The 13,182-nt window shown below is 46.6% G+C and overlaps 1 protein-coding gene across 1 annotated transcript; it reads right to left on the bottom strand.

The window, feature by feature from the left end:
• Window positions 1-697: 697 nt before the first annotated feature.
• LOC8043547 (estradiol 17-beta-dehydrogenase 8-like) lies at window positions 698-9,898 on the bottom strand. Its single transcript, XM_029985562.2, has 3 exons — window positions 9,724-9,898; window positions 5,916-6,121; window positions 698-1,099 (listed from the first exon to the last, which is right to left on the bottom strand). Exons 1-3 carry the CDS (start codon window positions 9,896-9,898, stop codon window positions 698-700), a joined length of 783 nt encoding a protein of 260 aa, XP_029841422.2.
• Window positions 9,899-13,182: the final 3,284 nt, after the last annotated feature.

Raw genomic sequence — 13,182 nt, 5'->3', positions numbered from 1 at the left:
AGTCGATAGAATCCAAAGCAGACAGCAGATGGGACGCCTCGGCGTCAGCGATCCCCTTGCGCCCGCTCGCCTTTTTAAAGCGACTAGCTTTCTCGTGATCTTCGGGCCACTTTGAGGTGTGCTTCTGGCCGTTTGTTTTCCCAGCTGTATCGAACGGGAAAAATGACGTCACATGACTTGATGTCACGTGACCTGCAGACAAATTCTGTTTCCCCGCTAGATTTATGGGGAAAATGAACGTCCCATGCATTTCAACACCAACTCAGTTTTCCCGCTAAATTTAGCGGGAAGAATGATGTCAAATGACTTGAAGTCACGTGCCCTAAACACTAATTCAGTTTTGACCCTAAATTTAACGGGAAAAATGACGTCACTTCACACAAATTCAGTTTATCCGCTAGGATTAGCGGGAAGGTTGACAATGACCCTTGGCGGCTCTTTCAATTACGTCTGCAGCTGATCGCTTAATTAAACAGCGACATCGTTGGTCCTGCCCGAATTTTTCGCCAGCATTTTTATGACCATTCGCCGGGAATGCGTCACCCGACAGCGTGACAGGCCGCCTCAAGGCATCGGCTCCTGTGACGTCATTCGTTGCTATACTTGAGGACAATTTTCGACGCAGAGGCGGGGCGCTAAACTCGCCAGTCAAAGACGTGTTCCAGGCACCCGAGTACTGCTCGCCAAGCCCCAAAAATCACATATCCCAGCCTCCGGCCACCTCAACCGCGGCGCCGGTCATGTAAGAACTTTGGGGCGAGCAGAGAAAAGCGACCACGTCAGCAACCTCACGGGGCTGGGCCTTGCGACCGAGCGGAACGCTGGCCAAAATTCTCCGCCACGCCTCCTCCGTGAAGAAGCCTCTTCTGTCTGGGTTGTGGGTGGCTCCGGGAAGCACGGCGTTGCACCGAATTCCCCTGTCGGCGAGTTCGGCGGCCACCGCTTTGGTGAGGCCGACGATGGCGGCCTTGGAAGCCACGTAGCTGCAGAGTCCGCCGCACGTCTTGGCGACTATGCTGGAGATGTTGACCACTGCTCCGTCCGTCACCCCTCCGGCCAGCATGTCGCGAGTGGCAGCTTGGGTCATCAGGAAGGTGCCCTGGTTTATATGCCAAGCATGAAAAGAAACACTAAAGGTTGGTTCACGCTTTTGCCGTCGACTACGACCGCCTTCGACACAACCGGTCTATAGGCCGCTTACAACCGCCATCGCTGCTGCGCGGCCCGAGGTAAGCAGTCACAAGCGGCTTAAAACCACGTTCCATCGGAGTCGGTTGTAGTCGGTTATAAAAATGTGAATCAGCGCTAACCCCTCGCCTCCCACTCCCCAACTGCCCCCCTCCCCCATTCCACCACTTTCACTAAAAAAGAAAAAAGAAAGTGAAGTGCTTGTAATACGTTTTCAAGTACGGCCCCTGGGGGCCGCCATCTTGAGACTTGCATGTGTGGATCGTGATCGTCAAGCCTTTCTAAGGCGTGCCCAGGGTTGCCAGACTGGCGCCTAAAACAAGTAATTTCTTATGCACGGTGGCCAGACTAACTCATGTAGCGTGGCCGCTTGCAAACGTCCTATACTTCGTTTCACCTTAAAGGTGCCCTGAGGAGTTTTACGAGATCGCCTAAATATAACGACAATTCACTCTGCTTGCTCTAAGCATCCTAGAAATCCCTAAATAAACACGATGCGCGACCGAATTCCCTATTAAAAAAGCAATCAAATATCTCAAGGCACCGATGTCATCTCCAGCGATGAGAAGAGCATGTTCCGAAACGAAGACCACTGTCAGCCAATGCGCCTCGCAAGTGGGCTCATTTTCGTCTTCTGCGCATGAGAAAGGAAGTAGTGGTGACGTCAGAACGCTGAGTCCTGATTGGCTGATCGCGACCCCCTATTGAGCGTCGTCTGCTCCTTTGCAACGTCGTCTGCTCGCAACATCGTCTGCGTCTGTCTTACCTTTCCTGTGACTTTCGGAGCGAACTCGACTTCGCCTTTAAGAGAGGGCAGACGAAATAACTCGAGCGGTACGTTGTTTTCGTCTAACAACTAGCAGACGCGCATCAAGGAGGGAAGACAGAGGACTCACTGGCGGGGTGTCCCGGGGCGCCGAGGTTTGTTTGCTTAGAACCGAGAGTGAGCGTGTTAGTGTCCGCAAGTTCCCTCCCGAACACTTTTTCCCTCCATTCATGTGCGGCGAGACCCTTCACTCTTTAACGGCGCCGGCGGGTTGGCGCAGTTAACGTCGTCTGCTTTACGTCTGCTAGTCAAAGCGATGACTGCTTTACCTTTCCTGCGTCTGTCGGAGATTCACCGCTTTTTAACCGGCGAGAGTCCCCGTTGCCTAGGTAAACAAGGAAATAACAAGAGGAAGAAATTGACCTCTTAATCTAAAATTGAGGTCAGCGATCAAAGTATAACACGGGAAGGGTTCACAAGGGTCGCGCGGGCATATTCCATTCAGCACGTCAGCCGGTCGTGGGCAGACGGTCGCCGAGTCGCGGAGTGCCTGCTAGGCCTAACTGCCCGGCTCGTTTGGTCGCGTTCGGTGAAATCGTGGCCGTTGGAGCTTTTCACCGGTGTCTGTGGATCCAGCTTTCTTGTTCGTCGTGCTCTGTTTCAAGTAATTTTTACTTTTTTTCTTGCTGCTTGAAGTCAGGACGCGTGAGAAGCTCACGTAGAAAAATAAACGTCCGTGGGTCGTCGCGACCGCGACGCTGTCGGCCATGCTGAGTTGATCGTAAGAAGTGCGTAAGACAGCTTCGGAGCTGTTGTAGGATTTCGCCGTAACCTGCGCAAAACTTACGAAAATTTCGTTTCGTGAATACGAATTTGTTCTTAAGTTTTGTCTTACGCACATTTTTGGCGTAATATCGTTTCGTGAATCTGGCCTCTGCACCTACGAAAGTCGCAGAAAACGTAAGACAGACGCAGACGACGTTGCGAGCAGACGACGTTGCAAAGAAGCAGACGACGCTCAGATAGGGGGGCGCGATCAGCCAATCAGGGCTCGGCGTTCTGACGTCACCGCTACCCCCTGCGCAAGGAGCAGACGAACTTGCCCTCCGCATAGCAATCGAAGGACGCTCGCGCCTTCGACTGGTGGAACCGCGGAGTAGAGCACTGCACGTGCCCGGGCCAGCCCGAAAGCCCGAGCCCGGCCCGGCTTGCGGGCCGTGCTCGAGCCGGGTAGCACGCATTTGTTCGGGCCCGGGCCGGACTCGGGCTTGAACAAACAATTTTTCGTACCGTGCCTGGGTTGTCGTGCGTCGCAAATTCTAAATTGTTGATGACAAAAAGTGCGCACATTCATATTTTAAGTTAAATGAAAAAAAAATAAAAAAATAAGCGAAGTGCAAAATCACCCTGACGCCGCTAAAAAAAAAAAAAAAAAGATATCAAAAAGAAATTTTGTACTTTGAAAGCCTTCAAGAGGATAAAAGAAAACGCATGGACTACACCATCACAGTGGAAGAGTGCGGGGAAGTAAACGAGGGCACTCCGGCCGTCGCAGAGTACAACATGAGTGTCATTTTCCACCGCTTTTGAAACTGAAGAAAAAAAAAAGAAGGAAAAGACGTGGCCTAGATATTGCATTTTGTACAGGGGCCATACTACGCCACCAAAGGTAAGCTAAAGTACCCTAGATAATTTTATATTTATGAAGCCGTTTGAAGGTGTACAAGCAGAATTGTGATTGGTTTTCTTTTTCTTTCCTTTCGAATCTTTTTTCCGGGATTTCCCGATTTTTTCTACGCTGTGACCTTGTTTCGCAGAATGGTAGAACTAATATTTTTTTGTTTGTTGATTTCTTCATCCAGGTTCGAAATAACCAATAGACTCAACCTATGCCCTGTTCAAAAGAATCGACCTATGTCCTGTCCATGTTACCAACCGTCCAATAAGAAATAGAGGCCTCAGGAGCCCATCTTTCCAGCGAAACTTTTATTTTATTACTTTTTATGCAGCCACTCGCTGTCCCGCGGTGGCTGCAATGGAAGGTGATGCGCTAACGTTGACGGTCGGCGAGCTTAAGCATGGCCTCACTTGCGGACACTACAAACTTGTTGAGAAAACAGACTCCCAGAGCTCTGTGCGGAAAAAAAAAAAACTTTTCTCACAGTCGTGGACGCCAGAACGTCGATGCCGAAGTGACTTGCGCAGTGTCTTTCGTGCAAATCCTTCTTTGTCTACGATTTTTCGAAGACCGTCCCGGTCTTCGAAAAATCTTAGATATTGTAGTCTCATCTCAGTCGTTACAGGTGAAATGTCTCATTGGACAGAGCCCGCTTCGAAAAGAAGGTGCCTGAGTTTGTTTTGAGGCTGGTGTGGCACGGAGGATGACAAGGTAGCTACCGATGAATCGGAGGAGTATCTGCACGGCAAGAGGGACTACTCGTGCTCGCTCGTGTCTGAGCTTTCGTGACTTCTGGCGAACGCACCAGAAGGAATTGCCGAAACTATTCCTTCTATCCAAACGCACCCTGTGCTTTCCTGCTACAGGCGATAACAGCGAACGGAACTCCAGCTCGGCAAACTACGACATGCAAGAAAGACGGATCTGCATGAAGAAAGAGTCCACGTACAATTTACTTTTTCTTCACAAAAACACATAGGAATGGAAGTTCTTTGTGAAACGAATTAAACAATGAAGAGGGAAATATATGTTTAAAAAATGCAAAAATAAAAAATTCCCTGCTTTTTTTATGATCAATCAAAAAATTGGTTTACGTTTAGTAGAAGTTTAAATTAAGTATGCTCGCTTTAGGCTTAGTCAGTTTTTAGTTCAAAGCCTGCAAACGATGCGTCAAAATATTTTCTAGATTAGCGTTTTTTCTTCTTAAAGAACAGTGTACTCGATGCACCTTAACGACCTTTTCCGTCAGTAACTAGTGATTACAAAAATAAAAAGGACAAATAGCGCAGTCTTCAGCGACATTGCTCCTTAAACCATGGCTTCAATAGTCTGTACCTCCTTTGGTCTCATATTATACCGTATCATCGGGGATCCTGGTTGATATAGTTTTTCAACATGCCCTTCATACCGTGTCTCTTTTGTCTTCCAGTCATGCTGGGTATAAAATGTAGAGGTGTGCGCACAATGCTTTGAATTTAATAGCACTGGGTTGCTCATAATTTTCACAGCGGAAAAAAAAGCAACGATAGCCGTTTTTTTTTCTTTTTGCACATTGGTGATTCTTTCTTTTTTTTTTTGTGTGTGCCGTTTGTTTCATATATAACCCTTTTTTCTTTTTTACGCTGTCTCTAACTATAGATAACGTTTTCGTTGTCTTTCTGTTATGGTGGATCAACTCTTTCCATGGAAAAACACTCCCTTCAATAATACCTTACGGTGAAGCAGCTTTCTTTATATTTCTTTATTGACTAATATAATAATAATAATAAATAATAATACGTAAATAAATAAATGCATCGAGAATGAATGATTGAATGAATGAATAAATAAATAAATTAAAGACGTCTACAACACCCTGTAACGCCGAATTCGAGCGCAGCTCTTGAGGACGAGGAGGGAAGGGTACTGAGGGGAGGGTACACCCACCCACCCTCCTCACGTCCTCCATCCTCCCTGATACTCCTCCTTCCCTCATCCCTCAAGCTTCTCCCCTCCTCTCCTCCTCCTCCCTCCTCCCCCTCCCTCCTCTACTCCTCCCCTCCCTCCTCCTCCCATCCTCCTCCTCCCCTCCCGCTCGTCCTCCCCGCGCGCTGCATTATGGGAAATGTCCCATAATGCACCGCGCGGGACCCTCGTGACGTCACGAGGGTCCCGCGCGGTGCATTATGGGACATTTCCCATAATGCATCGCGCGGTTACGCCGACGGCGACGCCGCTCAAGCCGGAGACGGGCGCCTAAGAGCTGCGCTCTAAAAATGAATAGTTGGTTAGTTTTCAGCCTACCTTGAGGTTGATGCTGAGGACTCGATCGAAGGCATCTTCGTTTGTGTCAACAATCGAAGTGTAGGAGAGAAGGATGCCAGCGCAGTTCACCAGAATGCTAGTAGGCTTACCGCAGACTTCACTGATTGCCGCAAAGAGGGCCTGTACCGACGATGAGTCAGCAATGTCAACGTGCATCCCAACGTGTTTTTGGTCATCGCTCGCACCTGAAAATACATACGTAAATTGGTGTATTCAAAAAATCACGAAGCTGAATGCACCGACGGCAGAAGAAGCGGTTGACTTTCCTTTAGGCCATAAATTTTCCGGTGTTCATGAATAAAGGCTAAAGGTAAATGTTTTTCGGTGGTCATTCATTTATTTTTAAGGTATGCGTGTGTTTTGGTGAACTACCTCAGACGGACGCTAAACATGGTGATTATTGGTGAAAAAATCTAATGAAAAAATAAGAATTATTTTGTAGGAAGAAATAATTTCGAAAGAAAAATCACTGGAGAAGAAAAAAATCCAAGAAAACAAAATGTTCGGTTCGAACCGAATTCGTAGAATTCACACTGACGGAGGTTTATCGGTGTTTTCAAAGTTTAGCCGACTTTTTATTTTTAACGCCGGAGGATGCTTATTGATGTTTTTCTTTTGTTTTTTGTTTAAAACTGGAAGGTTTACGGTTTACTTATGATGGTCAGGATTTTGCTGTTTTGTGGTTCGTTCTTCGACGTTCTGATCGGTAAATGCAGCAGTCCAATTGGCTGCGAAGCAATATTAAGATGCTATGTATTCGCCAAGCCCGGCGTTTCTTAATTTCTCGGCAACTGTATACCACTTTAAAAAAAAAAAAAAATCCGTTCTTGAAAGCTTCCTCGACGCCCCAAGAACTCTTTCAGCTCGTTAAGAACGGTTTCGCTTCAATCACTATGGGGCCACACTTGAAAGACGACTGGGAGATGAAAAAATCTTTCGCATCAAGAGAAAGGAGCTTGAAAGAACCACCTATAGGTTTGCCACAAAAAAAAAAAAAAAGCTTTTAAGAAATGCTTAAATTAACTTTTTTTTTGTGCAAAATATAGACACGCCGAGTAACCTTTAAAAGATTTTTTACGACCAGATTTTTTTTTAGAGCATAGAAGAAGGGAATACCGGCACAACAAACTGCTGTGTATGCCGACATTTCCGCATGAGAGAAATACCTGCTTGCCAGATGCTTTGGCTCCCCCCAACCATAGGTCTGTTTTGATATACTTCGGTTTACCTCGGTTGTGGCACCATTTGCTACTATATATATATATATATATATATATATATATATATATATATATAAGGGGAATGAGTGAAGATTGACAAGTGCAGCCGTAGTAATATTGTGAACGAACAGGGGAGAAGGTGAATATTGAATTTATTGCATTAAAGTTACGGAAAGGGAAAGGGAAAGAGATCTGGCGAAAAATTGGGCCGGGAGCGGGGATTGAACCCGCAACTTCCTGGCTCATATATATATTCATATAAACTCGAGCGGATAATTATCACGTTAGATTTAATTATAATATGCTACACCTCCGACCCTTCAAGTCCCCTTATACGCACGTACCATGCCCGAAACATCGGTAGCACTTTCAAACGCTATTCACACTTGACATGATTGTTCGAGGCAATTTTTGAAGCGAATAGAATTATAGGAAGCAAATATTTTTCACCAAGTAAGGATCCCTTCTTTTTACTTGGACAGAAAGTCAGTAACCTAATTTCCACGCTCTGAGAAATCAGGATGATCCACGTTCCCGTAAAACATTTAGAAGGGCCAATCGCTGCGACCTGCAGGAGGCGCTCGGGCAGTGACTAGGCGAAAAATATGGCACCAAAAAAAGTTGCGTTTTCTGTGAGATTCAGCACAGTGAAACAGAGTGCTTGCGGTAACGTGTTACACGTAACGGCGTTACCGGTAACGCGTTTTTTTCGTTAGATGAGTAGTTGACTCGTTACTTTTAGAAAACAGCAGCGGATAAAGTACTACCGCGTTCGATGAAATGCGAATTCGGTTGTGCTGGGCGAGGTTGAAACACATCGGAGTAGAACGCAGGCCGTCGCAGAGCCCTACCCTCCACCCCGCAGATATTTATCCGGTTTCGGATGCCTCCATGAGGCGCAACATGTGTCAACGGCAACGCGTTCCGATGTTCGCATTTCATTCGAACCCGTTAGCACTTATACGTAACTTATACGTAGTAACGGGTAACGCAGTTTCGTTACTTTTTACATCTTCCCAAAACACACACAAACAATTGCATTACTATATTTTTTTTGTATGCGCCAAGTTATATCTAATATGGCGTTTTTTGCATTTTTTTCCGTGTGCTTTCTTCTTAGTATTCAGATGGAACTGCTAAAAAAATAAAAAAAAGGTAATTATACTAAATTTTGATTGGATGATAATTTTTATTTTTATTTTTTTAGTATGGCGCTCACGAGTGTTCATAAAGTCCTAATAGTATAGACATTTTAATTTATAATCGAAGAGTAAAGCATTAGTAACGCGTGTTAATTCGTGTTCGTAACGGTAACGCGTTCCTTTTCTTTTGAGGTAACGTTGGTCGGTACCGCGTTTCTTTTATTAGCAGGCAACGAGTGACTCATTTTGTTACTTTTTTTTCGCTAACGCCAAAAACACTGCATGTAATCCTCATTGCGATCACTGCGCAGACCGTTTATTTAGGTATAGTTTCAGCCTCGTCGTCTGCCGAGCTCTCTCAGTAGTTTATAGGGATATTAGCTTTCCAAGGTGCTGTGCGGGGAAAGCAGACGCTTCGGATATTCTAAGCAGCTGTCGCACTGCTAATTGTACTTCATACAAGAAAAAAAAAGTCTGCAGAAACGTTTGGAGCGTACTACATATGTATGGGGCAAACCTGCTTCGAACATTCTTGACGCGTGTGTGGAGATCATCGTGTCATCGTATTTGCAGCGAACACCGCGCGTCTTCCGTACGATGTATGTAGCCGGGGTCACATGGCTCATACATCACATAATGTCGAGACCGGTTATAACGAAGTCGGTTATATCGAAATAGCGGCTACAGCGAAGCGATCACGATTTTACATTTTCTTTTGCACTTTGTTATAACCCAAGTCGGTTAGAACGAAATAGCAGATATAGCGAAGTCCTTTCTGACTCCCATTGACTTCGTTATAACCGAAGTCGGTTATAACGAAATGGCGGCTATTTCGAAGTGATCACGATTTTTCATTACCTTTTGCACTTCGTTATAACCGAAGCCGGTTAGAACCAAATAGCGGATATAGCGAAGTCCATCCCGACTCCCGTTGACTTCGTTATAACCGAAGTCGGTTATAGGAAATGGCGGCTACATCAAAGCGATCACGATCTCCCATTCCCTTTTGCACTTCGTTATAACCGAAATGGGTTAGAACGAAATCGCAGATATAGCGAAGTGATTTCCGATTCTCGTTGACTTCGTTATAACCGAAATGGGTTAGAACGAAATCGCAGATATAGCGAGTGATTTCCGATTCTCGTTGACTTCGTTATAACCGGTCTCGACAGTAGTATACAAAAGACCGTCTGCAAACACGAGTAGACGCAATATATGAGGTTCGAAGGCCGCGCGTGCCGAGTTTTCTCCTCGAACTAGTTGCCGTGCGGCATTCGATCGAAGCACAGATCTTCGCGGTGACTCGCGTTCGAAATCTGTTTTTGCAGACTGCTCTTTTGTGTGATGCGTACGAGCAGTACTGGGACCCCCCGGCCTTATAGAGTGCCTTTCTGAACCCGGCGAACGCGAGTAGAAACGACAAACCTGTTAGAGCGTTCGCCACGGCCTCGGCCGCTGCCAGATTGATGTCGGCGACGATCAGTCGCGCGCCTTTCTCGGCTAAAGCACCGCATATCGCCTTGCCGATGCCCGCTCCGCCTCCGGTCACCACCGCCAAGCGTCCGCGCAACGGACGTTCCTGGGACCCGGTACTAGCCATCCGTGCTTTGATGATGATGTTCCTCGTCGGGACCCGTTGGAACGTTCTGCTAGGCGGTCACGGTGTTCTGTTATCGTTAGCAACTGGAGCGTCGACGCTGGGAACACATGCGCGATGAAAACGGGCTGTGACGTGGCGGTACGCTGCAGCACCGCAACGCCACATACGCCAGCGACGGGTTCCTATGGTAACCGTCTACCGATACCCGCCTTCATCGGGTCTGGAGTCGGAAAATATTCAGTGCGCCTACTTTCTCGCAAAGCTCTTGAGAGTACGAGAAAGTACAAGGTGTTCGGTCCGCTAGCGCTACATGGCGGAGTAGGAACGTTCGGCGATGCGCAGTGTAAGTTTGCAGAAGAAAAAAGAACCCTTTAAATTGGGGAAAAAAAAAAGAGGGCGGGGGACACTCTGTAGGTAATCCAGATTTTTTAAATACTACGTTTTTCAGTTCGAGCAACCAATAAGAAGGGCCAGAGATTGTGGTTCGAGGCGGTACAATGTATAAGTAACGACTTATGTGACTGACAGCTTAAGAGACGGCTCATGCCGTAGCCCGGTCGGCTCCAAGAGATGATAAGATGCCTAAGATGTGCGACGCCTCGCGTGTCTTAAGTTTTCGGTGATTCTAACCAACCGCAAAGACCAGGCTTGGTTTGATTCACCTACATCGCCTGCATCAGTTTGTACTCGATGTATACTCCACCTGCACCAAGTTACGAGCGCAGCCTATTCCAAATGACACACACCGAGAGTGCACCGCCCTGTATTTGTTGCACTGTATAAAACAGCTGTTGAGCACTTGTAGGCCTGCGCAGGTAGGTGGAATGAGCTCACTGATGGCAAACAGAAGACTACGTACAACGTTTTCAGAGAAAAAAAAGAAAGGAAAAAAGAACGCTGAAGCTATGATGGCGGCATTAGACAGCTTCCTTCGCACGAAGAAAAGACTTCGAAAGCGTATAGAACCGAAAGCGGGGAATGTTGCTTTGTCCTCGCTTTCGTCGTTATTCGATTCGGGAGATCGAGGGTGTTTTATTTCGGAGATTTCAGTGTTCCCTTGTCACCGGCATTAAAGAGCGAAAATATCGGTGAGATTTTGAAACGACTATTACGGGGCCCTGAGGTTTGGAGAGGGACTATTCAATCTCGTAACTTGTTATGGCCGGAGTTTCAAGCTAATCAAACTCATTGTACACCAGTTAGTTTTATTAGTCAAAATTCTCAAAATAAAAATTACCGCGTTCAAATAAAAGAATTGAAAGTTTGTTTGTTTTTCCTGCCCGTAGAAATTGGGGGTTGTGTGGTATGTTTATACAGCCTAGAACTTGGTCTGCCTCACAGGGGCGACGAGTCTCCCAGCTGTAGATGAGCAATTTAGCCAGTGCAGTACAACCGCTAGCCTGGGGTCTTTAACGTGCACCACGCAGTAGTGATACACGACCGCACGCCGCTACGATGCTCATCCAGATCGAAACGGGCAGGGGCGGGGATTGAACCCAGGATCCCTGGGTTCTGCAGAGCGAGCCTGCCCGTAGAAACAAACTATACGCATCGCAGAAGGCTAAAACTCCCTTAATTAGAAGCTGCAGCTTTTAACATTCGCCAAGTTACGCTGAAACGGAGTTTGAACGAAAATCTAACGTAAGTTTTACTAAGTACCCTAATAACCTGAACCCACACTGCGAGGTCGCAAAATCTAGCACATTTGGCACGCAAAATGCGAAATCTAATGGCACACACCTGAAACTGGGCACGCGAACGCCGTTAAGAAAAGAACAAGTTTTATGTCTATTATTTTAAAGCTTAACTCGGAGGTGTTTAAATATTAAAAAATATAGCGCAAAAAGGGCGGCTGAGTATCTCCTATGCCCTATACCGAATGTTCGTCATCTGGACGCTGGTTTGCGAGCTTTGGTCCCAGTTGTTCGTCGTCCATATATTTTGATAACATTATTACTTATCCAGATTATCCCACTCGTCGCCAGACTCTACGGCGTTCTCAGCGTTTGATGCGTTCAACAAGACCCCCTCGAGCGGGCTCGCAAACCAGCGAACGAACGGAGAACAGGTGGGACATATCAAAGTTACACGGCCGTCCTTTTCCCTTTATTTTTAATATTTTGAGCTCCCCCGGCCGAACGCCGACCGGAGCAGCGAAAATCCCGCATGCGGCGCGTCGAGCGTTGCCGCGTTCTGGGAGCCGGGCTATCGGGGCCAAACCATTCCGCTGTCAAAGGGGTGGACGAAGGAACTTTACTAGACGCTTTACACACGCGCCAAATTACAGCCGCCATTGCTGACCTTCTCTTGTCTTACCGAAATGCCGAGCAATTAACTGAAACGGTAGTTGACGATCCTCTACAAAGGCCGACGCCTTAGAAAAAGACACAGTTGAATCTACTATGGCAATAACCTGGCCTGCTATGGTAATGATGAAGTGAAATGAACGAAATAAGAGGAAACAAAAACTGAAGGTCAGTTATGGCGGCGTCAGTGCACAGCTGCTACAAAGCGTCTATAGCATTCCGCGTTTTGGAACGTGAATCTGAAGCACGGCCGATTAGGATCCCGCTTCCGGTTGTAGGTAAACGCAGACGGCTTATCGAAGTTCTTCACTGCATAATATCTCTGACATGTTATATGCTAGTTTTTTTTTATTTGCGAAACCGGTTTGTCATTTTGAATGGTTCCTACCCGAAAAGTAGTCGCCACAAGCCCCCCTTTCTTACAATCTTTCTTAAACCTAGAGCCCTCAACTCGTCAGACACAAAGTTGCAGCCGAAAGTTCGCGGAGCGCGCCGATTGGACGTCGACGAGAAAAACGCCAAGTCATCGTCGTGATTGTCCAATCGGCGCACTCCGTCAACTTCCGCTCCAACTTTGTGTTTGACGAGTTTAGGGCCCCTGGACTAGACAATGACAAGCTATTTTGAAATAATTTATTTAATCTATAAGGATATACTATAGATAACGAAAAATGATTTGTGTCAAAACAGAATAAAGATTCAGGCACTTTTCATGCACGCGTTTTATCGAGGAGATTCTATTGTACTGCGCTCAGCAGCGTTTTGCTTCGCCAAGGGTGACCCTCTCCACGATGACTTGCAGATGGCTTCCGGGTCGGCCACTTCTCGCTTGCCGAGGGATCATTGTTGTCATGCCTAATATCATATCAAACATAGGGTTTTTACATTTGTAAGCATCGATGGAGCACTGCTGCTTTTTCTACGCCTTAAGCAAGCTCCAGTTAATTTATCAGCAGTTATAACATCATCTCCGAAAAC

Source organism: Ixodes scapularis, unplaced genomic scaffold (assembly GCF_016920785.2).
Source record: "Ixodes scapularis isolate PalLabHiFi unplaced genomic scaffold, ASM1692078v2 PGA_scaffold12__126_contigs__length_90152505, whole genome shotgun sequence".
Taxonomy (NCBI): domain Eukaryota; kingdom Metazoa; phylum Arthropoda; class Arachnida; order Ixodida; family Ixodidae; genus Ixodes; species Ixodes scapularis.
The sequence above is the reverse complement of the archived record's forward strand: the minus strand, read 5'-3'. Positions and strand labels throughout refer to the sequence as shown.